Genomic DNA, 27,704 nt, shown 5'->3' on the forward strand with positions numbered 1-27,704 from the left:
TTTTTTTTTTACGGGATAAAACGAACAGAACTGGATGTCTGCCAGAACTCAAAGCTTTATTCTATCTTCTTCAATTTCCTCCTAATTTCCTTCATAAATGCAAGTTTTGACCTTGCTTAAGAAAGTTCTTTTGGCTCAGCGAAAATGACATCCTGCCCTATGTTGGAATCAGGGTGAAGGGGAGAATATGTTGTAATTTTGGAATTGCTAAAAAGTAGTAAGGCATGTTATGTCTTCCAACCATTGTGCTTGACAAGCTGTGACCCGCAAGCTATGGTGTGAAGTTAGCTTGTTTTCACTAACCTTATTTTAAGGGGAAATGTGCATAATAACAGTGCATATATTAGCAAAAGCAACATGTAAATAAATCATTATACTGGAACGTGCTTGCAAAAATGTGTGTATTAGTCAAAACTGCATACAGAAATGTGTTTACCAGAAGAAAGTCGTACAAAAAGGGTGAAAAGCTTTCTTGAGGATTAAGAAGAATAGCAAATTGCTGCAGAAATGTGGTGAAGTAAATTTAAGATTGGAAAAGCGATACACGTAGAGAACTGAAGTTGACAGATTTGCCCATTGCCCAGGGATGAGTAGCGTCAGGGCTGGCAGGGAGGCCACTTTGTGTGTGTGAGGGGAGAGCTGGATGTCAGGGTTGGCCCTTCACCCCGAATCCAATTTTAAAGTGTCATTCCAGGAAATTTAATTGCTGCTGGCAAGGAGAAGAGGAGGATTAGAGTTGAACTTGGTTAATCCCTATTTACCCATGAACTTGCTAGGTAGTTCCAGGCCAAATCAGTTTCACTCTATAGGTCCAGGGACTAATAGTACTGTAATATATTAGTGAGCAACAAACTTCTGTAAAGATGAATGCAGTAAAAATGCCTAGATGCTGCTTCTGTTCTAAACTGCTCTGCAGCTGGTAAATAATTGGATTGTGGGAAGTAGTTTTAATTTTATTATAAATTTACCATTCCTGTGCCACATCTGAAATATAGGGGGGCAATATTAGCTTTTCTGACTCTTGTCTCGACTCGTGTTGTGGGATGCATGGGTTACCGTGCTCGGCATTCTGTCTGTGTAAACTATAATAAGCCTTTAGGAAACCTTGTCAAAGGCAACTTGATCCGCAGCTCCTCAGATTAATGATTAACAAGGCAGGAATGTTTGACCTTAGTGTGTTCCCAGGGATGTGTGCTGTTTCTCTGTGTATGATGAAAGGGTGTGTTGAGCTGAAAAGGGGCTTCTGATATGTTTTGTATAATTGCCTATGTAAATATTTTTCTAAAGAAAGTAATACGGGCCACACATTTCGCATTAAAAAAAATACTTTGAAAACATTTGTTTTTAACCTCATTTGCCATAGTTCCTTGGAAATTTGATTGCTAAACTTGTATAGGGTAGGTGGAGAAAGTGGTGGGTAGTTTATAATGCTGATATTCTATGCTTAACCAACATGGGTGGTTTATCCACGGCTCACTTTCCATTTAACTTTCCATTTTGCACCATCTCAGGTTTCCTTATTTGTGAAGTGAGGATACTGTTCTCTGCTAGGTAGAGCTGTGAAAACAAATTATTATAGCCTATTTATAGTTTTCTAAGATTGAGTGCCACTCTCTAAACCGTTAATATGAAAGGGAATAACTCCCTGACTGTGGTGGTATTACAAGCATTTCTGTCTAGCATGTTCCTTCTGAGTTACTTGGATTTCTTTAATTTTTAGTAACGTAGTGGCCAAATAGCTTGCATGTGTTCTCTATGGTCACCATCGCTCACAACTGAACTGAAATTCAGCAAACTTTTTAGAAGCACAATTCTTGAGCGGTCATGCTCATGACAACTTCCATCTTATCCTATCTGCTGGGACATGTGCAAGTCCTCCCTCCCTCCCTCACGCACTCTGCAGACATGCATACTGGATGGAATGCATGGGTGTTGCTCTGCTAATAGAAGGCATCTGTCAGCAGAATGGTGAAAGGGACAATTTTTGGCAATTCCTTCTCTTCCCCTTGAAGTATGTATTGGTGGCCTTTTCGATTGGGTGGGAAGTATGATAATAATGATAATAATAACAATTTTTATTATTTTATTTTATTTTTCCCCCGCCCATCTGGCTGGGTTTCCCCAGCCACCCAGGGCAGCTTACAGCATATATAAAACATAGTAAACTATCAAACATTTAAAAACTTACCAGTACATGGCTGCCTTCAGATGTCTTCTAAAAGTTATGTAGTTCTTTATCTCCTTGACATCTGAAGGGAGGGTGTTCCACTACCAAGAAACCTCCCCCCTTGGTTTTGTTGTTTGTTTGGTGGTTTTGCTTTGTTTTATAACGGGTAGAGGGGACGCGGGTGGCGCTGTGGGTAAAACCTCAGCACCTAGGACTTGCCGATCGTATGGTCGGCGATTCGAATTCCCGCGGCGGGGTGAGCTCCCGTCGTTCGGTCCCAGTTCCTGCCCACCTAGCAGTTCGAAAGCACCCTTAAGTGCAAGTAGATAAATAGGTACCGCTTTATAGCGGGAAAGTAAACGGTGTTTCCATGTACTGTGCTGGTGCAGGCTAGCCAGAGCAGCTTCGTCACGCTGGCCACGTGACCCGGGAGTGTCTTCGGACAGCGCTGGCCCCCGCCCCGGCCTCTTGAGCGAGATGGGCGCGCAACCCCAGAGTCGGTCATGACTGGCCCATATGGGCAGGGGTACCTTTACCTTTACCTATAATGGGTAGGCAACCTAAGGCCCGGGGGCCAGATCTGGCCCAATCGCCTTCTCAATCCGGCCCACGGACAGTCCGGGAATCAGCATGAGTAGAATGTGTGCTTTTATTTAAAATGCATCTCTGGGTTATTTGTGGGGCATAGGAATTCATTCATCCCCCCCCCCCCAAAAAAAATAGTCCGACCCACCACATGGTCTGAGGGACGGTGGACCCAGCCCACGGCTGACTCGTGTTTTATAAGTTGTTTGGAGTTGCTCTGGCAAGAAAAAGTGACTAACAATTTTAATTAATTATATTAATAATTCCCCTGCAGGCAGCCCCTCATGCCCTGCAAAATCTGTTAAGGGGTGTTTTTTAAGCCTCTGGAGCACATGTTGAGATGGGGGCCGTAGGGAGAAGGAGGAATTGCTGAATACTGCCTCACTCACTGTTCCACTAATGGACACCTTCCATCAGCTGAGAAACACATTGGATCCCACCCATTTTCAGCAGGGAACATGCTATATAAGATCTTTCATTTATTTTTAGACACATGTGCCATCTGCTTCTCATAACTGAGCTCAGGGCAAACTTGTTTCGCCTGCCCCTGATTTTCGGTAGAAGCCACTTGTGGGCAGCTTTCATTGGCCTGCCCTGATGTCTGTCATGATCTCTCCCCACCCCCACCCCACCTTCTTGGAACATATTTTCATATGACTTCTGGCTTCCCCTCCTCTAGTGTGGCAGACAGTAGGTGTTTAGAATCTTTTGCTCATTTTTTTATTTATTTTTATTACATGGCTTGTTGGATCATCAGGTTCTAATAAATTGTCATTAATGCAGGTGTGGGCCTTCACATTTTGCTTGTGAGGACATTTTGGTCAAGCCACACCCACCTGCCATACACATGTGGGGCAGGTAAGGAAGGTTCAAGTGAAAGCAGGGTTGCAGCTGCCTGCAAAGCCCTTTGCAGAGCACTTCGCAAGACCCAAGAGTCAGCTGATTGTCACACGGTTTGATTGTGACATCAGGTGATTGACAGGAGAGTGGCACTGCTCGCTTGCCAAAAATGGCACGTTGAGGTTGCGGGAGATAAAAATCTGTGCTGCTGACCAGCTCCAGTCCTGTTCCCCACCCCCGGCGTGCTACCAGGGTGGATTTGATGTACGGTAAATCAAATCGATTTAAATCACAATTTAAATCACTAGTCAGTAAGACTTGATTTAAATCATTTTTTTACAGGAAGACTCATTCTTGCTGCTATAATCTTAATATTTACAACTAGACGAAGGTTTCATTTTTGGAATAATAAATTTTCAGTGTAGTTTTTACAGTTATATCAAAAATTACTAATTTGGTTATACTATTAGAAATATAAAGACAGGTAATTATAAAATTATTGTTTATATTTGGACAACTTTTCTGCTGTACTTTATTGGAAGGAGAAAAATAATCATTTTCTTAATAACAATTTAAACAGTTTATTTAACAAAACAGTAACATTTTAGCATATGTATCCATGTTTGTTAACTGATGTGGTTAAACGATTTTTTTTTAAAAAACCAAAACCTTAGACTGAGTTTTAGTACACATGAAAAACTTTATTTCCTGATGAATAGCCTTTGGATTATAATGTAACTTAAATAGAAAACTGTCTTTAGAAACATTTTTCCTCCAAAAGCATTTTACAGTGGTACCTCTAGTTATGAACTTAATTCTTTCTGGAGGTCCATTCTTAACCTTAAACTGTTCTTAACTAGAAGTGTGCTTTTGCTAATGGGGCCTCTTGCTGCCGCTGCGCCACCGGCACACGATTTCTGTTCTCATCCTGGGGCAAAGTTCTCAACTCGAGGTAACTCTTCCAGATTAGCGGAGTTTGAAACCTGAAGTGTTTCTAACCTGAGGCATTTGTAACTCGAGGCACCACTGTATTTTAAAAATCTGATTTAAATAAAAAAGTCCAATTTAAATAAAACTGATTTTCAAATATATATATATTTTTTAAAAAATCATTGATTTTCATCCTCCCTGGCTGCAATCCTGGTTTAAAACATGTAATCTTCTTGCCAACGTCAAAGTGAGCTTGCTGAAACTAACCATAGTTAAGCACAACCACAGTTCCATGTTTGAATGACATGGCAAGCTGTGGTTAAGTAAGCGGAAACCGAAATTCCTCCTCCCAGTCACATGTGGAGAAGGGTAAAAACAAACGCCCAAGGCTTGCTGTGGCTCAGTCACATTATGCGGGGCTACAGTTTAGCATGACAATCAAATGCAGACATAAATTGGAATAATGGGTTGTTCCTCATTGCATAATTGCTTGCAGGAGTTAATCATGCAGTTACACCCTCATTTTATAATGACGCCTAATTATTTGAAATATAGACCCTGAGAATTCAGCAACTCAGAAAACTCTTTGTTTCGTGCCATATGATTGTTGCAACTTGCTTGACCCAAACAGTGGCTCACTGTTGAGCGCTTTTACCCTTTCTTAGAGGGGGTGATGTTTAGAGGGGATTCCTTGCCCATTAGCAGCATTTGAGGGTTAATAGAAAAGAGTGCCTGTGTTGGCTTGTATATATAGCTGGAAGAACTTGGCCAGTAACCGGATTTAAAGCGTGTGGGAGGTAAAGCAGCATAATAACAAAAACAAATCTCTTGGTGTCCTATAAAAGGGAATGGAAAAAAACTGATGGAGGACTCACATTGGAACAACTTGTCATGCTTGTTTATAAGTAATTTTGAAAGGTGGTTGGTTTACATTACTACTGTGTTTAAATGCTTGCTTTATTTATTAAACCTCTTAGTGCCTGAGAGCTGCCTTATGTAGAAAAAAGTTATCCTCAATTGCTGGCTGTGTACAGATGATAGAATTTTAGGAACTGGAATTGTAAGTTTATCATTTGCCTGTGTACATGTCTGCCTGTGGTCTTGGCTGCATCCAGCTTTGAAGTTTTCATAGCTCTTGAACTGCATCATAGGAAAACAGAAACCAGCCTTAAATTATGGTTAAAGCAGTTTTTTGAAATAGGGGTGTGGGGTGGCAGGGTGGCATTACACACAGAAGCCCCTCGCTTGTATGTTGCTTCCTCCCTTTGCCCCCTACACCAGGGGTCGGCAACCTAAGGCCCATGGACCCCCGCCGCCCACTCGGTTGGCTCTCATGCGTCACGCTATACTGGCACAGAGCAGAGTGGGGACCACCTTCTGCGATGCTGGTTGGCTTCCCATTGGCTGCAGGAAGCTCCTGCAGCCAATGGGATGCTGCACAAGCCTCCTCCACACCAGAAGGAACACCGGAAATAGCGTTTGCACATGCGTGTGTGTGCGCACTCCGGCCCACCGCGGTGTCTGCGGTATGGTGAACTGGCCTAAGCCACAAAAACTTTGCCGACCCCTTCCCTACACTTTTGTGAATTTACCACTTACTCTTAACAAGCCATACTTTACTTTACTTTCAACTGAACCTGGGTAAGTAGGGTTTGCAAATTCAGGAATGCAAACTAGGACCAAATTCGGCAAACTGTGTTTAAGGTTGCTGTTTGTTTGTTTGTTTATTAATACAGTGGTGCCTCGCAAGACGAAATTAATCCGTTCCGTGAGGCTCTTCGTATAGCGGTTTTTTCGTCTTGCGAAGCAAGCCCATTGACACCTTAGCGGATTAGCGCTATTAGCGGTTTAGCGACTTTTAGTGGATCAGCTGATAAGCGGCTTATCAGCGGATCAGCTGATAAGCGGCTTAGGGCTTAGGAAAAGGGGGGGAGGGAAAAAACCCCGCAGGAACTCGCAAGACATTTTCGTCTTGCGAAGCAAGCCCATAGGGAAATTTGTTTTGCGAAGCGCCTCCAAAACGGAAAACCCTTTCGTATAGCGGGTTTTCCGTCTTGCGAGGCGTTCGTCTTGTGGGGCACCACTGTATTTTGAAGAATATATACATATGTGCCCAAGAGATGGATGCTGGAAGAACACACGTGACACGTGACAACTACCAACACCTTTGTAGGGCGGCTTGCCTCATGCTTTCAAAAATACTTTGAAAAGACACAATTTCTGCTTAAATAAAGAAATAAAATTAAAATCTCTTCCACAGAATTATGGCCTCGAAACGGACAACATGAAGAACTTGCTTCTTAAGCTACGAGCTTCTTCCAACAATCTGCAAAACTACATTGGCAGCCGGAGGAAAAGTTCAAATTATGATGGAAATACCTCACGCAAGCCTCCTAATGAATTCCTTACCTCAGTGGTGGAGCTTATTGGTGCTGCTAAGGCTTTGCTGACGTGGCTGGACAGGTAGGATATCTTGTATGCTTTTAACACAAACAATAAGAAGGTAATCCATATCTTTTAAGAATTGTATTCCCTCCTCCAACCTCCCCCCCAAAACATTCCCCCCCCCCAAGGCAGACTTTAGAGGGAAGCTGGGACATAGACATTTCTCCTTGCTTGCCTTCCAGGGAGTCTTTGTTTACAAAGAGCATTTATCTTGCAGTATCTTAAGTGTGGAAGTAGGACTTTTCCAAGTGTCCTTCAGCATGACAGCACTTCCATTTTGGAATTCCCTGTCTATTGATATTAGGCATGTGCCTTCGCTGTACTATTTTGGTGCCTGTTAAAAAATGCTTTGTTTCAGCAAGTCTATACAGATATGTAAATACAACACTTATTTTAATATCTAATTTTATTTTATAATGCCTATTTTTAAAACTGCTGATTTTTATTTTATTTTTAGGCTAACTTGTTTTTAACATCTGATTTTATCAGCAATTTTAATTTATCTTCATATAAACTGTGTAGAGTTTTTGACGATTAAATGGTATATAAATCATGTTAATTTTTTTAAAAAGTACAGTAAATAATATTGCACCTCAAAGTGGTACTGTTTTCCCATATGCTACTGCAAGGAAGGATTACATGGAAGTTTGCCACTTTGCATTGGGCCATACTTGACCCAAATTCCCTTAAAACAACAATGAAATATAATCATTCCATGACTTACAGTGAAATCCTATACATAGCTGTTCAGAAAAGAATCCCATTGAATTTAGTGGGGTTTTCCTGCAGGTAAGTGGTTTAGGATTGCAGCCTGAATTTTCTCTTTCTCCACTATATGATAATAGGGAATTTGGAGTCGCCCCAGAGAAGTGAAGGGCTGAGAGGCAGAAAGCATTCCTTTCATCTTCTGGCTAATACTGTTGATAAGTTAAGGTAGCTTTCATCAAGTTTGTGCCTGCAATCTGTTTTGGACTGCAACTCCCATCAGCCTCATCGAGCACGACTGTACTGCCAGGGGCAAATACGAATTGTAGTCCAAAAACAGCTGGAACGCAGCAGGTTGGTGAAGGCTGATCTATGGAGACAGTTGCGGATATTTCCCCAGTTTGAGGCCCGAGATAAACACAAAAGTCTCTCACATCCTGCCAGCCCTCCAAAGAACCCTGATAGTGTGACAGGAAGAGACATCATGAGAGAGATTGTGGAAATGACAGGATCTTGTTGAGAAGCCGGAATGGATTTTGTTTTTAACCAGGGCTTGGAGCCGTTGACTGGCAGCTCTCTGCATTCTTTCTTCATCCACATTATATTGTAGTCCGTCCCCCCGCTTCCCAATTTCATTGTTTATAATACAATATGTGCATACAGTGGTACCTTGGGTTAAGAACTTAATTCATTCTGGAGGTCCGTTCTTAACCCGAAACTGTTCTTAACCTGAAGCACCACTTTAGCTAATGGGGCCTCCCGCTGCTGCTGCTGCGCCGCCGGAGCACGATTTCTGTTCTCATCCTGAAGCAAAGTTCTTAACCCGAGGTACTATTTCTGGGTCAGCGGAGTCTGCAACCTGAAGCATATGTAACCCGAGGTACCACTGTATTGTATTTGTTGTTTGGTGAACTGCTTAGAGACTGTCTTAGTATATGTAGTATGTAAATATGTAATAACTTCATCGCAAATCTTTCTTTTGAATACTGTGGACCAGTTACTTAGTTTCAGGGCTGCTATATGTTGTGGCCTTTCCTGGTTTGCTTTCCCCTTTCTGTCCTTATGCCACCACTTTTGGCAAAGCACAACGTGAAAGTGGGACAAACCTTGACTTTCCCGTGATCAGAAGAACCGGGTGAGATGAGAACTCATTGCAAGCAGAGTTTTCGATATCTGGATTAGGGCATAAGTGTGGTCATTGTAAGCAGCCATAAAAAGAGTTAAGACCTAACTAAAAAGGTTTTCTTTTAAAACAACAAGCACGGGAGTTTATAGCAGACCTGTTATTAAATATACTAAGCTTGTGGTAATGACTACTGTTGTGTGGCCTCTCTTTTTTCTTAAAGACACATCCTTTTCTTACCACAGGACGCCGTTTACAGGGATAGCTGACTTTTCTGTGACTAAGAACAAAATCATTCAGCTCTGCTTGGATCTTACTACCACTGTTCAGAAGGTCAGTTGATACACTGTGTATATAACCCACCAACCAATCTCCATCTGATCTTGTTCCATCCACATTTTACAAAAAGGAGGGCAAAATGTTGGGTGTGTTGAAGTAACTGCAATACAATTTTACATGTAGCTTGGTAACAGAAACAAATTGGAGTCCTGGGGATTTTTAGAAATCATTAGAGGAAGCAGGTGTATGGAGACCGTTGCCAAGTTTTGTTGCTCTGGCCTCCCACAGTTGACACTGGGGGGGAAACCAAAACCCTTCCAGTGTTGTTTTTAGGAATTATTTACTTGGTAAGGCTATTGATTTAGCTTGTTGTAAAACTCCACACCTATAAGTCACCCAGTTACTGTGCAGCATTTTATTGCATGGGTATGTGGGGTACATTTTATGAAAATTTGGGCCATGTACAAGCATTAATCTTCCCTAGATAATTTGTAATGCTTCCTTTATTTGAATTTTCTTTTTATTGACCAATGTGGTATAAAGGCTGTCTTGTGATAAACCAGTTCTCATTATGCATAGCTATGTGTGTTTTCTGCAGTAGCCCCTTCAGTTATAAAACTTTATAGTAGACGAGGCACATCTCTGGTTCTATTTTAAATATACTTTAAATGCCCATTTCTTTACTGTGGCCTTTGGGGGTTGATTTAGGACATGGCGGATGTTGAGATGCATTTTAAATGGCCTATTTTGTCTTCCTCCAGTTTTGTAATTTTAAAACACAATTAGATAATGTTAAGTTTTAAATATTTTACTGTTATATATTTATATGAATGTAAACCACTTTGAGAGGCAGTCTTCCCTGAAAAGTAGTAGCATTGTTGCCCAGAATTTAGCAACATGGCTGTTCAATGGCCATGCCCTTTCCCATCTTGGATTGAATGCTAAATATTTAAAGTTTCCCCTAGATTTAAGCTAGGCTGTCCATCTTGAAATTTCTGCTTATGCACTTTTTCAAAAGTAGAGAAAACACTATAATCTTCTAAACGAGCTTCTTTTAGTTCAAAGTCTCCTTGTAGTTTTTGCTGAGTAAATAATACTTTGGCTTGAATTCCTTCAGTGGCGTATTTGGAGAGGGTTCTTTTATTTTTGTGTTAAAAGCATACACACACACGACCAAAGGCTTTAAATGTGTGCACACATTCTGAATCAAGAAGTGCAAATGGAGTTTCACTGGTGCAATAGAGCTTTCCTGGCCACAGCTTCCAAACATTGCCCTCCCCCCCCCCGAAAGTCAAAAGCCTTTCAGAGCAGAGTGGGATCCAGTGTCGGAGTCTACTGTTAAAGGGGGGGGGGGACCAGCATAAATCAGAGCTCCCTGCCCCCCTTGTGTGAGCAGAAATGCCTTCTGTTCATGAAAGGCACAATGCATGTTGTAAAGTGCATGTTGAAAGGGAAGGCTTGTAGCTCAGGGGCGGAGCACACACTTCTTATTCCAGAGGTCCCAGGTTCAGTCCCTGCTGTCTTCAGGTAAAGGTAAAGGGTAAGGGACCCCTGACCATTAGGTCCAGTTGTGACCGACTCTGGGGTTGCGGCGCTCATCTCACTTTATTGGCCGAGGGAGCCAGCGTACAGCCTCCGGTTCATGTGGCCAGCATGACTAAGCCGCTTCTGGCAAACCAGAGCAGTGCACGGAAACGCCATTTACCTTCCTGCTGGAGCGGTACCTATTTATCTACTTGCACTTTGACGTGCTTTCGAACTGCTAGGTTGACAGGAGCAGGGACCAAGCAACGGGAGCAAACCCCGTCGCGGGGATTCGAACTGCCGACCTTCTTATCGGCAAGTCCTAGGCTCTGTGGTTTAACCCACAGCACCACCCGGGCCGGGCAAAACATCTACCTCCTCTCTGAAACTGTGGAGCGCTCCTGCCAGCCAGTGTTGACAATACTGAGCTAGATGACCTCTGTTTGACCCTCTTGTTTCTTTAACAAGTCATTTTACCTTTTGTGAGTAAAGGTTGTGTGATAGAGAGGACCATGTGTGCCAGATGTGATATTGCTTATATTTCTTGCTAGCAGAATCAGATCATGGAAGGTGCAGATATATTGCCAGAATCACCTGTGAATTTTCTTGCGAATGTAAAATGGATTCCTTGGGTTCCACTGGGTTTTTCTTGTAGAAGTTGCATGCAGAATCTGCTTGCATGGAGGGAATCGTTGCTGCATGTGAGTAACTGTGTTTCTGCATGGAGAGCAAGCCTCTCTGGACCGTTGCCAAAGGCATCTAAATGTCAACTGTATTCCACACATCTTTGACTTACTGTACAAGTCAGCAGTGTCAAAAGTGTCAGTTTACTGCTGCATAAGGGTCTTCCGCTAATAGAATATTTGTTTTCTCTCTTTTTTTAAAAAAGGACTGTCCTGTGTCTGAAATGGAAGATAAAGTTCTCAGTGTAGTAAGTGCAAAAGTTTCTGTTTAAACTCTTTCTTTGAATGCCTTCCTGTTCCAAACTGCTCTTAAGAGACAATACTGATTTGAAAAGAAGCTTTGTGTGCTAACGGAGCTCACGTACCTTGTGCCGCTTGCATTTATTCTTCTCTATCATCCAAGAAGGGACGCAGGTGGCGCTGTGGGTTAAAGCCTCAGCGCCTAGGGCTTGCCGATCGAAAAGTCGGCGGTTCGAATCCCTGCGGCGGGGTGCGCTCCCGCTGCTCGGTCCCAGCGCCTGCCAACCTAGCAGTTCGAAAGCACCTCCGGGTGCAAGTAGATAAATAGGGACCGCTTACCAGCGGGAAGGTAAACGGCGTTTCCGTGTGCGGCTCTGGCTCGCCAGAGCAGCGATGTCACGCTGGCCACGTGACCCGGAAGTGTCTCCGGACAGCGCTGGCCCCTGGCCTCTTAAGTGAGATGGGCGCACAACCCCAGAGTCTGTCAAGACTGGCCCGTACGGGCAGGGGTACCTTTACCTTTATCATCCAAGATGGAACTTCTGCCCCGTGTCTCATGGGAAGAAGCACAAGTTCCTTACTGGATGATAGAGAAGTGTGGAAATCAGGAAGTGCAAGAGATCTGAAGTCATTTGTAGTGTGACACTTGGAGCAAGTGGAATGAAGCCAATTGCTGCTGCTACGCTTCTAGGTATATAAATGAAACACACCACTTTTTATAATTTACTGCTGAATTACTAAAGTAACAAACCGTGGGCTTATTTTGTTTTGCTTGCCTAAGGAGTTGCCGGCTGATTCTTCAAACATTATTGCATAGGCATACATTAGCATTCTGACACATGAAAAAATCCCGACACCCAAACATTCAAAAGCCCAGAAGCATTAAAGCTGTCAGTGTGGCAGCATATGTACCTTGTTCTTACAGAAGACCTGCACCGCTTATGGTTTCTAATTGCACTTGGTCTGAAAGGGAGTTTTCCCAAATATTTTTGCAGCAGTCTTATGACTGGAAGAGGGATGCATTGACATGCTTGTTATATTTTTGCAGTGGTTAATCATCTCTTCCTGCTTTTGGCATGAATCGGGCTGTGTTCTTTGATAAGGCCTTCCGCCTGCTGATAGATGCTTAGGAATTCACAATAGCTAAAAATAAACACACACACATTTCAATCAAACATAGAACAATTAAAGAGTATTTTACCGTCCACCACCCCCAGTTTTTCCATATTCCCTTCCGTGTATGCATTGCAGTGGTTACTACACTTTTTGTTTTTGCTTTTATTTATTTATTTAACTGTAAAAAATGTCATGTGTGTTAGTCATTTTGTTAAATATTACGTATACTGAGTCAGATTGCTATCCCCATACATCCCACCCATTTTTTTTTGTCTGTCAATGCCTTTTCTAAGGTCTTGGGGCTCTTCTTTTTCACAACCTTGCTGGCTGTCATCCATTTAAAATTGAGATGCCCTAGCTCTTTCTTAGGGGTTTTGTGTATGCAAAGTGTTTGCTGCACTGCTAAACTTCACAACAGCTGCTTCTCACTTTGCCTACATTGTCCTCAGAAATGTCAAGGCACCATCCTGTATGCATTAGCCGTTTGGTGTATCTTTACATTTTTATTGCTGTTTTACAATAAATTTTAATTTCCTCTCCCAACAAAAAACCCCAGACATGCATCATTATTTTGAATTAAAGGCAGCTTACCTAACAGTGAGAAATAAAAAAAAGAATTAAAAATAAAATATTAAAAACTCCACCTGCGTGGATCTAATTAACTGTACCCAAATAGAAAAGTCTTTAAATGCTTATGGGTGGGGGAGGAGGGGAAAAATTCTTAATTAATGTTGATTTTTGTGAGATTCCAGAGGGATAGGGTTTTATTGTTGAGGGGAACCACAAAGAAAACGCACATTTGCATTCCCTTTTTTCTGATTTGGTGCATAAGTGATAAAACTGAGACGATGTTCTTGATCGGTGATGATGAAAGTTTTAGGATTTAAGAGTGGAGGGAGTCTCCAAGAATCTGAGCTATTTAGGGCTTTAAAGGTCATATACAATTGGACTCTGAACATGGCGTCGGTGCATATGATGCTCTGACCCTCTTCCTTTAAGGAGTAGGCCATTGTGCTCTTCAGTACCCAAAGCTTCCCAACTGTAAACAAGAGCAGCCCTTTGTGGAGCTCATTAGTGGCCTTGCTTCAAGTTACAAAGGCCTGAATTATGGCTGCAGGATTTGAATATGTCACAAAGGACCAGCAGCTTTCTTACCAGATGTAGTTGATGAAAGGTAGTGCTAACAGCTGCTGCAGCCTATAAATCTGGATGCAGTGACCTCTTTACTTGTGGGGAGGACAGAGGGGCTGCGTTTTGCTGTAAGACAAAAAACAATTGCAAAAGTAATCCTGGTGTTCTTCCTTTGTTTTAGTCCAAGGTTCTAAATGGAATTTGCGATAAGACAATCCGATCTACAACTGATCCGTTGATGAGCCAGGGTGCGTGTCTCGAGGAGGTTCATTTAACGAACATCAAACCTGGGGAAGGCCTGGTAAGAATGTTTTCCTTCCTCCAATCCTGAATTGCTGCCCACTTAGCATTTTTTCAAGTGCATTTATAGTGGCCTAGTCCTTGAAGGCTAATGTGATGAAACTGGTGTGAGTTTTAAGTATACAATCCAGAGCTCTACGTGCACAGGAACTTCCAATCTTTTCTACAAAGAATAGAGGAACCTGCTGTTCAGTATCCCTGTGTATCTAGAGGGGTGGAGAAGATCTTACAACAGAGAGCTCCATACTAGCATTGATACCTTTGTACGGAAGCCATTACTGCTGCTGTCAAGCTGTAACATTACTAAGAATGCAAATGTCAAGTTGTTGACAGAAGAAACAAGTTATTTAGTTTAATAATGTAAAATCTAGACAATAAAGACCTTCCCCTTTCAGTGGCAATAAGTTTGAGGTAAGCAGAGCTGTTCAAGTGGTGTATACCCTCCTCAGAAAATGTTTTGCACCAAAAAAGAGCTGAATTCTGCATGTATTGTGTGTTTATCAAGAAGGGTTGCTTACGTTGTATCCAGACAACAGGTTTTCAGGAGACATTGTTGTATACCTTGGAAAATTAACATATTGTGTTTTCATTCTGTCACTTTGTCCCCCAGCCAATCAGGGTCTCTGAGTCAAACTGTTTTTGCCAAGTTTTGTTTGTGTAGCTCATAGGAAAAACTGCAAATAGCTCCTGCCAACAAATGTGTATATTTTGGTTTTGCTCTCATGGACACCTATTGGATAGTACACCTCCGCAATGACTTGGAGCTGTGTGTGCGCGTGTGATGATGGGGAAATATTTTATTTTAACTACACAAAAGGATGCATTCTTATCAGTCATCATGGTCCCTGCCAACTCTACAATTCTGTGATTCTATACCTTCACATGCAATTCTTTAAAGGAGTGAAGGGGAAACCCAAAAGGAATCCTTGGCTCAGCCTTGCAATCCAAGACTTTTTCCTTATCCAGGTCACCCTAGGAGTAAAATTGTCTAGATCAGATCCTTCTTCAGTTTTGCTATTCTGTTGAGTTGCATGAGACTCAAGATAAGCAATTCCCATTAGAAAAGAGGATGTGAATTGATGAAGTTTTCCCTTATCTGCAGTGAGACACTGTCTCACTCCTTTTATACCAGGGGTGGCCGGTATGGTGCCCCCAGAGGACTTTCTTGGTGTCCACAGCACCCTGCCACCTCCTGGCCTGTCCCCCTGCTGAAATTAGACCTGAAAGCAGCATTCTGTTGATATCAGTAAATAGTTTGTGGTGTTTGCTTGGTTGCAGTTATGTGTTGGATGCCACTGACAAATCCTTCAGTGTGTGCATGAGTCCAAAAAGGTTGGTGACCGGGTTTACACAGTTAAACAGTGTTTCATTGGGACTGGTGCCAGAGTGGGATTATGGGAAAAGTTGCTCTTCATAAATAGTTGTCTCTATAGAGCCTCAATATAATTGTGGATGCGCTATAATTACTGTTGTGCTAAATTTATCTTTTTAACTATCCATCTTAGGGAATGTATATAAAATCTACTTACGATGGATTGCATGTTGTTACTGGAACAACAGAAAACGTGAGTATTTTTTAATGTTTCCCTCCAAACAGAATTAATTAAAGCTATCTTAGATGAAGATGAGATCCAAGAAGCAAACTTGATTAAAAGCAGATTCTGAAGTCATATTTTTATTTATTTGGGTTTTGCAACATTATCATTAACTTATCATTGACTGTGGTAATTAAGTGTGTGCTTGTCTGATGGTGTCTGCCTGTCTAATATCAACCTCTTAGTTTAGTTTGCAGTATGCAAATAGAGAAGAGTGTTTCAAAATGCTGCTGGGGTTTGAAATAACTGGAATTACCAGAACTATTGTTGAGTAAAGCGCTTATAGTGTTTGGTCTAGTAAATGCTGGCTGAGCAAATATGTACTTCCATAATGTGCTCTGTCCTTTATAAAAGCAGCAGCAGGATGTTTAGACTAGTAATAGAATGTAAGATTCCATTTGCTTCCTGGGACAAACACATTTTTCAAGATAACAGAAACAGATCTTTTTAATTGCAAAACCTCTGAATGGTCAAAAGGGAAAGGCTGGTTGAATGATAACATTTCTGCTGAACTGAAAGACAGCGCTTGGCAGAGTTGAGAATGAAAATACAGATTTTGATGCTGATTGTAAAGCTTTAAAAACTTATACATGTGCAAGTGTTTAAATCTGTCAGAATATCTGATGACTTTGAGTTACAGTTTGAATAAAAGTTCCTGGATTGCGTGGCACATATATCTCAGAATTTTATAAGCATGCAGACTGTTACTGATTCCCTCCTTCCCTAAAGAAAACACAGCAGGTTAGCAGTCATAAACCTTTGGATCTCCTTTATCTCTCTTAGAGCTTGCTTGAAAAATCCTAGCTTCCTTTCTTGGGGACTGCATATCTCCACAGAGGAGCAAGTGATTTACAATTAGTAGAATGATTTCTTTCAGACCTGGAGACTAGACATTGCAGTTGCTGCTGCTTCTCATTCACTGTCCATCCAATAGTGTAGATAAAGGAGAGCCTGAGATGGTAGATATTAAAGCTCTCGAGTTATTCAAGAGGAGCGAGACGTGTCCGATTCCAGTCAGGTGACAGGATTTCCCAGTTGTTTTTAACGGCTTGTGATTTCCTGCTTTTGGTGGGAATGATCTGACCCAAACAGAGCTTTCCAGTCATCTTGCAAACACTCATGATGCAAGCCTAGAGGGCTGTATTGTTTGTTTCTTTGAGAGCTTTTGCAAACGGATTTTCGTAATCCTGACAGATATTCCTTGGTATGCGCAGTGCACATTTTTGGACGTCTATGATAGCGTACTCGGAGAGATCGTCTGTTGGATTCTTTGCCAAATAGGTGTTTCCGTTCCAAGCGAAAAGGGAGTTGCCCACTGGAGATTCCCTGTCTTCCCAGGCATCTTGCCTCACTTTCCCAATAGCTTTCTTTTATGAAGGTGATGCTGCTGTAGTTTTTGCCCCCGGAATGCGTCAGATCAGATGGTGAAAGGTGAGGGAGTCTTTCCTAATGAGGCTTTCAGTTCTCATCCCAGGTAGCCCAAGGGGATTGTCCTGTCCTCCATTTCCCTTGATAAGGGAACAGAGGAAATGAGACATTTGTTTCAGTTCTATGAGTCACACATTAGCTTAGTACCTTTTCCTTTCTCTATGAGTGGGATGTCAGGAGTATCACTGGATGTGAAGTGGTCATAATGGCATTGGAGACATTTAAAGCAACAGCTGCAGGAGAGTGCTGTCTCCTGGACAGAACAGAGTAAATATTTAGGTGCCAAACGGCTGCTTGCTGATAGTGAACAAGGCAGACAACAGGCTTAGTTAGGATATTTGTGATAAAAGTTTTTTAACACCTCTATTTTTCAGTACACATAATTGACCCTGCAGCATGTTCCCTACTATTAAGAGAAATCTAGTTAAATTTGCAAGCTTTTTGTTAGATGAGTAAGCAGTAAAGAACATGCAAACTAAAATGCTTCATGTGTGCTCGAGACAGGTTTTAAAACAAAAGGAACATGGTGTTCAGGGGTATAGCAGCAGAAGTAACTAAAATTGTATGTCTTAGAATCTGAGGTTCTTAAAGGTTTTTAAAGTTTTTGGGGGGTGTTCTGCTAAAACTCCCAGTTGGTTTAGTTCAGCCTTCCCCAGCCTTGTTCTCTCCAGATGTTGGACTGCAACTCCCATCATCCCCAAGCATAGGTGATGGTGACAGGGGCTGATGGGATTTGGAGTCCAGCAAACAACTGGAGAGAGTGAGGTTGGGAAAGGCTCGCTTAGTGTTTTTGCTTTGTCAGGGCCTAAGTATACGGCAGTGGTAGACCATGTGATATAACTGGGTTACTGTTATATAGAAAGTTGTGTGCACATGTAGCTCTAAAGCGTGATATGGAAGCTGTTCCCTTCCTCCATACTTCCCATTCTGAAATGACTTCATCCACTTCTCTGTCTCCCTTCCCCCTGGGGTGGCCCTGTGTTTCAGAGGTGACAACCCACTGAGAGAAAAGTGCTAGGATTAAGCAGTTTCAGGTGGGAAAGCTCACGTAGGGGAAGCTTTCCCTGCCTGGTCCATGCTGTGCCTTAAATCTCTTCCTCAGATTTATAGGTTTTCAGCATGACTGTGTCATGTAGCTACCTAGCTGTGCCTAAACAAGTAATGAAAACACCCCCTTTTTTTGCAACAGTTCTTCTCTCATTCTGTCAAAATAATTTTGGTTTGTGACTCTTTTGCAACACAGACTGGGGCTCATTCCCATTGTTTGAATTTATGATCCAAGGACTCACAACAGAAATATGTAAGCTGCCTCCCTTAAAATCTGAGATGACAAATGGGACACAAGACGACATGTTGCAGTTGGGAATGCTTCTGCTTAGGGCAGTGGTGTCCAAACGTTTTTCAAAGAGGGCCAGATTTGTTGAAGTGAAGGCCCGTGGGGGCTGACCGAAGGGCCGACCAAAGTTCTTGACCTTTTTTTAGGGTTGAAGTTGTTAAGGTTTTTTTTTAAGGATTTTACCCCAGGAAATAAACTGCCGCAGGGACCAGATTAAACCGACCGGTGGGCCAGATTAGGCCCCCAAAATGGACTTTGGACATGTCAGCCATGTCTCCCTTGAGGATAGTTCATTTTCTTTTCCAAGTAAAGCTCAGTATTCCATGGCTGCTCGGTCACCTTTGGGCTACTCTTCTAAGTGTCCCCTGCAAACCTCAGGGTTCTCCCGAACATGCTCATATCTATTCCTTGTTGCACAGTAGCCCCTTTTTGGCCAAATAGCTTTTGGCACTTGCCACCCGAGTTTGCAATTAGAGGAAGTGATGCAGGGTAATACTAAGACTGTTGGATCTGTGAGAACAATTTAATCCAGAGATGGGGAATTTGTGATTGCTGGACTACATCTTCCCATCATCCCTGACCCTTGGATGTTGGGTTGATGGGATTTGGAGTCCAGCAACATCTGCGACGCCTGAGGTTCTCTGACCCTGGTAAAATCCATGCAAGTTGTCACTTGATCGTAGCACCATCAACTGCTGACTGTGAACATGTGACTCATATTCCTTAGAATTTTCCTTAGATACACAAGTGATGTGATTGCATCAGCCAGTAACTCCTTTAAAAACAACAACAACAACCCAAAACAGCATATTTTATTTTATTAAACATTCTGTTTATAATGGAAGTTCTTAAGCAGTACATAAAAATTACAGATCTCAGAGTGTCTGAAGCTGGCTTTCTGTGTGGTTTGTGTGAAAGAAAAGGCTTTCTACTAAGTGTCCTATGTCATGTTTGGTGGGTTGGGAGCTTGTAGCACTCCTAGAGGTTTATTCCATGTTTGGGTGGGTTTTTTTTTGGTTTTGTCTTTATCTCCCCACCACCCTCTTTCTGGCAGTCAGAGTAGATTTGCCAGTTCCTGATGCAAAGAGATTTCATGTTCAGTGGAAACACAGAAAGTCCCAGGTTCAATCCCTGGTATCTCTAGTTAAAAGGGTGGGGAAGACCTTTACTTGCAATCCTGGACCGCTCCTGGCAGTAAGAGTGGACCAGTGGAGGCTGGTCTGTTATGGTGAATGAGATGCTGCCTCACCAACCTGCCTTCTTACTTACAACCAGTCTGTGGGCCGGCACTGCCTGCAAGCTTCCTCCTCCTTGGTCTCGGTGTTGCTGCTTGCAGAACTCAGCAGGCTTATAGAACTCTGACCTGCCAGTCCCAATGGTCCCCAGTCATCACTGGAATGGACAGTTCAGGTCTAGTTGGACAAACAGTCAAGGATAGTATAGCCGAAGAAGCTCCTTGTGTTCCTTTCCTGCGACTCCTGCGCCTTTAACACCTGTGTGACAAGGATAAGCTTTGCATTGCTCATCCTTGTGATGGTACAAAAACTGTTCCTGCTGAAGCTCGGCTTGACCTCTCGCATCAGGACAAGCCAGGTTAGCCAAAAGGAGCTTTTGCTTTTGGCAGCAGAAAATCACAGCAGAGTTTGTGGCCCTGTGAGACCTTAGGCAAATTTTAGTTTTGTTTGCTCAACATCTAAAATCTGATTAAGGGTTTATTGATTAAGATCATGGGGTGGTTTTCAACAGTTTTGGGCACTTGCTGCTGCTTTTGTTTTGTATAGAAAGGATATGCCAGTCCCAAACGTTCACTTGCACTATATAGAGGAGCCCTTGAAATAGACCCTAAGGCGTGGCTATGCAAATATAAAGGTGGGGCTATGTAGATAGAAGCAGGTGCTATTCTCAGTTAGTGGCGTGGTCACCACTGGCTGCTCCCAGTGATGATCTCCAATATAAGGAAATGGCTAGTTGTCCCTATAGGAGCGAATGGCAAAGAGCAGCATTATGATGCATTGTTGAGCTGATAGCAAAACCTGCTCTCCATCTGAAAATGGTGGGTGATCCTGTCCTCAGTGCCACACACTTAATGGTGTGAACCTACCACCACCTGGGTTCCATGTCCTCAGACAAGCCCTTCCTGCTCTCACACTTCACCTGCCATATTGACCGGCCTTTTGTTAGTTATTTAATTGATAGTTGTGATGTCTAGTGATGGAGATGGGAGCTGTAACTTGCATAGAAATCTCACAGGCATGCCTATCTGCTTGGCTTTTCTGTCAAGGTCATCCTGCGGTTTTTAATTTAAAAAAACACACCAGTGTTTAGTAGTTTTTAAGTGGCAAAGCAATGAAAATTTCAGCGCTCCTCTTTTTGTCCTCTGCAGTCTCCTGCTGATAGATCTCAGAAAATTCATGCAGGCGATGAAGTGATCCAGGTGAATCGCCAGACTGTGGTGAGTAAAGGGCATTTCTTGTTTCCCTTTATTTTTAGCCAAGCAATTTTCAGAGTCTGAGCAAGCTCACAAGACAGATTTTAATCTTCATTTACCAGTGACTGACCTTTTCAATTAAATACTTGGGGGGAGGTGTTTAATGCTGGAATGGTGCTTTTCCCATTAAGGCAGTTTTCCCTAGAATAGCAAGTTCATGTTATAAATCCAGCTAGAACTTTTTATAAAAGGTTGGTCATAAAACATTTTGAATAAGGAAAGAATGAATTTCCCATCAGTTTATTCCCTTAAGCTTATTTTTTTTTAATAAAAAAAATCATGAGAAATGCAATTCCGTTTGCAAGCATTGAGTACTGAGGCTATTTCAGAATGATTAGATGTTTTATAGGGCTTGCCAAATGAAAAGTTTACTAAATGTGGGCCTGGAACATAACTCTAGAGGTAGGACAGGTTTTGCTTGGCAGGGGGTTGGACTCGATGGCCCTTGTGGTCTCTTCCAACTCTATGATTCTATGATTCTATGATTCTATGACCCACTTATAGTGGGTGGAAGTCAGGTCAAGAAACAGTAGTAAGAAAGGCTCTCCATCCTTCTTGTTGTATACCCTCTTCCACACAAAGCTTGCAATGTCCTTCATGGAAGCAGGTAGAGTCAGAAGAGTCTGCTGTTCTGACTCTTCTGGAAAATTCTGGGCAATATCAGCATGTAGAACTGTTTCTTTGTTTAGTCAGGGATATCCTGGGTTGGGTGAGCTGATGGCAGCCATTTCCTGTGAGTACCCTTTCCAGGCACATGCACAAAGTTGCGCCTTTGAGCAGGGCTAGAATGGGTGAGGTAGGGAAGATGGCAGACTGTGCCTTTGCTGCCAGTTGAAGGTTTCCACCACTCAGCAGTCACTGCTACTGATTTGGGGACCATGTGCTGTCTAACTTCCCTGTCCCAAAATTAAGTGCTAGGGCTTTGATTTGGGGGCCTGCTTAAATGAGCCAACTCCCTATCATAGTTATTGGCAGCTTGTTTATATGTGCCACATATTCCACAGATGTATTTATGCTCAAAATAGCTCACAGAAATTATAAATTAAATTATAAAAAATCCATCAGTTTCACTAACAAGCAAACAATTAATGATTAATTTTACAATATGTGAAAAAATGTAAGTGAGCAAAAAAGCTCACCAATGGGTCAGTTAACAATATCTAATGTAGCTCCAGGACTGATAGTGTTAGTGCCTAGCCAACCTACACCCCATCTTTATACCAAATAGGCAAAAAACCCCTCAGAGTTCTGGCAGTGGCACCTTTATGAAGACCCCTAGGGCTGGAGGGTGCACCAAAGCATCCACCCCCAAATGAAAAACCGAGTCTTTCTCTCTCCCTGTCCTTTGCCCAGCCATTTCATAATCTGCCTGTCTGTTTAAAATATTTAAAAACAATTGCAGACAAGCAGACAAAGACAGCACAAACAGTATCTTCTAAAAATGGGGAAAACACGCCACCAGTGATCGAAATCATAGCAGAATCCCTTTTATCAATGGTTTTTGCTCCGTTGGTTTCTGGGGAAGTCCATGTGGCGTGGTAGTACCACAAAACCACTATATATGGGTCTTTTGAGGGCAGTGGCGTGGTGTGTGGAGGCAGAGGGGTGGTGGCCCCAGAGCAAAATTCTGAAAGGGGCATAACCAGGCAGCCACCATGACAAGCTCCCTCAACATGACTGAGCTTCTGCTGCCTTCCAAAGCCTTGGGGAAGCAAACCGTGCCCAGGCTGGGCCTTTGGAGCTGGGATGGTACCTTTTCTGTGTGACCAGTTAAGGGACCTGTGTGCGTCCCATCCCCGGGCTGGCTGGCAAGTTTGGGCCAGCTCGCTCTTCCCTCCACGTAAACTCCACACACCCCCGCCACATGGAGATCTCAGCTGCCCAGTCTACCAGGGAGGGCGCAACACTTGCCCTACCCTGAGCACTGGCAACCCACGCTGTGCCACTGGTTGAAGGTAAGAGGAGCATTAATCAGTCAGTTAGACCCTCATATATTTTCAGCAAGACTCAGGTGTCTCAGTATTGGTAGACATGTCAGGCAATTCCCCTCCCCCACCCCTATATCTTGTAATAAGCTTATTCTGCCATGTTTTGCTTGCATGGCCTGCATGACCTATTCTTAAAATAGGTCATTTGGGTTTGGTTGGGGGGTAGGGTTTACTTAGAGCAAGTGATATTGTAATTTATACGTAGCTCTCTCATCTCAAAGGCTACAGGCTGGAAGACAGAGTTCAGTGAAACTCTGCATTTTTATAGCACCTTTACCCTAGCCTCCAAAAGCCTATCCTAACAGAGAAGTCTTATACAGCTTCTGGCCAAACATAGACCTCATAATTCTGCGATGAAAAGTGATTTCCACAATGATGTTATGGAAGGTAATTTGATCTACGTGGCTCTGATGTAGATCAGTAGACATTCTAAGTGTTTCTTTGATTTGTTTTGAAGGTGGGATGGCAGCTGAAGAACCTTGTGAGGAAGCTCCGTGAGAATCCTTCTGGTGTTACTCTATTAGTGAAGAAACGCCATACAGGCTCTTTTAATTTTACTCCTGCGCCACTCAAAAACCTAAGGTGGAAACCACCACTTGTTCAGGTAACAAGGTTTTAGTTTTGTCTTGCCTCTGACAGGCTTCCCAGTGATTTCTTCTCTCATTTTCTGCATGATTTAAATAAATTTTTGTGCTTATTCTTGAAGATGCTCAGGCTTTGGTAAGGAACAGCCAGTTAGAATGTTCAAATCTTAGAGATTTTAGTGGGATGTGAAATTAGTATAGTCTGTGGGCCCAACCAACTTTGGCCTTTATTAGGTCATACCACCTATCTTTTTGAGCTTGGAAAATGATACTAAGCCAATTCTTCCACTAGAGTTCTGTTGTAACGCACATATATAAATAGCCCTTGTGAAATCACTGAAGCTCAAATTTAAACGTATTTTGCATTGACTAATTTAACTAGTTTTGCAGCCAGGATAGAAAGGGTAGTTGATTACAAAGAATCTGTGAAATCTCATTTTCCATTAAATTACCTTAGCTTTCTAATATACCAAAAGAACAAGGCAGCTGGGGTTTGAAGAGAGGGGGAGAATGATTGTTTTTCTTTAATCCCTGAAGGATCCTGTTTATCAGGACAGATAACTTATAGTGAGGCCATTTGGGGCTGAGTTGCTTATAATCTTTTGGACTGATGAATTCTAGAAGTAAACAGTAAATTCTCAATGGGCTGGAAAACTAATGATGGGAGATTATGTTTTCTAAAAGAGCAGTTTTATCCAGTGTTCTTTTGTAGCCTAGCTGAGTTGTGTGATTTCCCCCCTTTTGTTTTCATGGTGGTGTTTGCATTTGCCAGTTGCCAACATCAGCAGAATTGGGATGTTGTGGCATCTCTGTGTGAGAGAGAAAGGGTGTGGAAAAGAAATGAGGATTAATAGCTTTAAGAAGATGATGATTTTGAGGCTGAGCAAGTAATGTTATGGGAGTAGTTTGACACTTTCAGGAAGCTAATAATTGAATTGCTTATAGATGCAGGTACAGTTCCCACCACTTTTGTCTGTGTACTATTTAAGCTGTTGCTCTGCAAGAACGTGCTAAACAGGTGCTTGTGTAGCTGTTTCTTAGCTTTACGAGTTGATGGACACGTCTCTGCCATGGGTGTCCACTTTGCTTTGTATTTCAACTAATCTCCTGTTGTGTTTTGTGCTGTTCTGTAACTGTTTTTATTAGATTTTGTGCATTGCCTTTGAACGTATGTGGAAGGTTATTAAGAAAATGTGGAAGGAAAATTAAGAGAAGTTATCAAGATATATTTAATATCTCACAAAAGCCTTAAGGGGCTCATTTTCTTCAGCAAGTCATTTCTATGGTTCCAGAGTATAGCAGTTCACTATTATTAATTTGGAAATGCAATAAACAAAACAACAAACTGCAGATTTTCGGTTGGATACAGGTTATTGGTTTCTTCCAAGGGTGCCTGGAGTTACACAGCCACGTTTACCGTAAATTGTTACTTGTAGCCTTATTTTCAACAACTCTAGGCAGCTAAGGAAAATTAAACACAATCAGTAAACATAAAACAAGAAGCAATGTGTCTGTTTCCAGTGGCTCAGGTGAGAGATGAAATGAGGAATGTTGTCACATTGTAGATGGAAAGGGCCAGTTGCACAGTGTACGTCTAATTTACTGAAGCAACTACCTGTTGTTTTTTTCTCACTGCAGACCAGCCCACCTGCAACTACTACCCAGTCACCTGAAAGCAGCATGGATGCTTCCCTGAAGAAAGAGAAACCAGCCATTCTGGACCTTTACATACCTCCACCGCCGTCTATTCCATATGCTCCTCGGTATGCCAATACCTACCTAATGCTTAACCCCAAAGCACCTTTATTTTGGATTTATTGTTTATTGATGTAGAATATTTATAAACTGCTCACCATTCTAAAATATCATGGTGGGTTGTAAGAAAAAGAGGAGAGAGAGAGAGAGAAACAAAATGCAAAATTCACACCCATAAAAATACATTGAATCCATATCTAAAATGAACAGGAACAATATTCAGCAATGCTACTATGAAAATGCCCGATTGAATAAAAAGTCTTAAGAAAAGAATCTAAAAGAACACATGGTTGGTGCCAACCTAATTACCATGGGGAGTGTATGTTGAAGTGTGAATGCTGTTGCCCTAAAAACTCTGCCCCGGGTACACATGAAACAAATTTCTAGGGTGTCTTAGGGCCCTGCTGGATGACATAAGGATTCAAGCAGGATGGCAGAAGACTGTCAGGCAAACAGGTTCTAGGTTGCTTAGGGCTTTATGCACCAGGGCTGACTGTCAGGACAGATCCCTTAACAGGAGCATTGCACACTAGAAGAGTTTGGATTTGATATCCCACCTTTCACTCCCCTTCAGGAGTGTCAAAGCGGCTAACATTCTCTTTTCCCTTCCTCCCCCACAACAAACACTCTGTGAGGTGAGTGGGGCTGAGAGACTTCAAAGAAGTGTGACTGGCCCAAGGTCACCCAGCAGCTGCATGTGGAGGAGCGGGGAATCAAACCCGGTTCCCCAGATTAGAGACTACCGCTCTTAACCACTACACCACACTGGCTCTCACTAGCAGCAGGTCGCTCCTCACTGCATGCTAGCCACAGCATTCTGCACCAGCTGCAGCTTCTGGACCCAGCCTTAAGGTCAGCCCTGCACAGAGTGGGAGTGATCCATTATCTGGAAATTCTGACTATTTTGCATGATGTATTCAGGTGCTGTTAATCCTTTGGAAGGAGCAATCTGAATTGCAGAGTGCTTAGACTCACTCCAGATCACAGAAACCTTGTTCAACCACCTCTCTGGCGTCTATGATGGTACCATGCATTGCCCACATACCTTCAAGCATCCTGTCTAGGAGCTTGTTTTCAGAGTAGAACCAACATTCTTAGCTGAATCATTGGCCTAGTACCACAGTTTATGCTTTTTCTGCGCTTGTGCAGAATTGTAGGACCCAACTCATGCACCCTTGATGATGTCTTCATTCCTTTTACTTTTTCTGCATCCCCCCCCCAAATCTTGAATAGCTATAAAGTCCCACTACTTCCAAACAGTAGTAAGTACCGTCCACAAGTGCAGAATCACAATACCTTATATTTTCATTGCTAATCAAGTTCCTGTATCTTTGCAGGGATGAGAAGGGGAGTTTTGTTTATGCAGGAGGCAGCAAACCTAAACAACCCCTACCTGGTTCCAAAGGTGCGGAATCTCCCAATTCCTTCCTGGATCAGGAATGCAGGAGGAGAAGGTTTACACTTACCGATTCCGATCCATTGCCTGGCTATTCCATGGAAGCAAATATTTTTCCTGCAAAGATGAGGGAAAAAACGCCATCCTATGGTGAGTAAATTGTTACATGGATCAGCTGAGGAGAAAAGCTGTGTGCATCAGAGTGTATAGGGCAGGCATAGGCAAACTTGGCCCTCCAGATGTTTTGGGACTACAACTCCCATCATCCCTGACCACTGGTCCTGTTAGCTAGGGATGATGGGAGTTGTAGTCCCAAAACATCTGGAGGGCCGAGTTTGCTTATGCCTGGTATACGGTGTTGGAGTGTGTATGCGACAAAGCCTCCAATGTAAAGCAAAGGCTTCAAAATTAGGTCCCAAAATCTGTCGCTAAGTACCAGCCACTGGGAGCAGATAGCAGGGAAAGACATCACCCTGCTTGTTAAGGAGTGGACGCACTGCCACTTCTTTTAGGATGACAGGCACCAGCCAGGATGGGTGGAGGTCAAGATAGCCTCACGTATCCTGTCCCATCACCAGGCCACATAAATTGAAAAAGGATCCCACAAGACACATCACTCTACCGCAACTGTGGCATCCAAATTGCTATGGAGTTGAGTGACTTCATCCTCAAAGTGTTGGGCAAATCATTCATAGTTGGCTCCAAAGATCCAACCCCCATGTTTGGGTTGACAAGCCTCTGGGCCACATGGAAAAGCTTCTTCGCTGCTTCCATTGCTACTCGATAGGTGTGTTTATGTGCTCTAGCAAGTGTCCAAGTCAGCTTCAGAACAAATTTTACACCACTTGCGCTCTAGCCATCTCTGGATTTGTTTCATCACATGCAGTTCCTTAGTAAACCAAGTTGCATTCCAAAGAGGAACCCCGGAAGCGATTGTGTTGATGGCCCTTCTCATATCACCATTCCACACAGAGCTGAGAGCCCTAGCAGAATTGTTGGCTCTGTCTGTTGGAAACTCCCCCAGAGCATTCAGGAACCTTCCATTAGTTTCTGGAGGCAGGCCATC

The 27,704-nt window shown here is 42.7% G+C and overlaps 1 protein-coding gene across 1 annotated transcript in view; it reads left to right on the forward strand.

The window, feature by feature from the left end:
• Window positions 1-27,704, forward strand: part of CNKSR3 (CNKSR family member 3) — a 62,600-nt gene that overhangs the window by 29,291 nt on the left and 5,605 nt on the right. The window contains exons 3-11 of the mRNA XM_079971534.1: window positions 6,783-6,985; window positions 9,041-9,128; window positions 11,488-11,529; window positions 13,950-14,069; window positions 15,574-15,633; window positions 20,811-20,879; window positions 23,361-23,507; window positions 25,126-25,250; window positions 26,580-26,788. Coding sequence (XP_079827660.1) covers window positions 6,783-6,985; window positions 9,041-9,128; window positions 11,488-11,529; window positions 13,950-14,069; window positions 15,574-15,633; window positions 20,811-20,879; window positions 23,361-23,507; window positions 25,126-25,250; window positions 26,580-26,788 — 1,063 coding nt within the window. The remainder of the gene's footprint in view (window positions 1-6,782; window positions 6,986-9,040; window positions 9,129-11,487; window positions 11,530-13,949; window positions 14,070-15,573; window positions 15,634-20,810; window positions 20,880-23,360; window positions 23,508-25,125; window positions 25,251-26,579; window positions 26,789-27,704) is intronic.

Source organism: Podarcis cretensis (genome assembly GCF_951804945.1).
Source record: "Podarcis cretensis genome assembly, chromosome: 3".
NCBI lineage: Eukaryota > Metazoa > Chordata > Lepidosauria > Squamata > Lacertidae > Podarcis > Podarcis cretensis.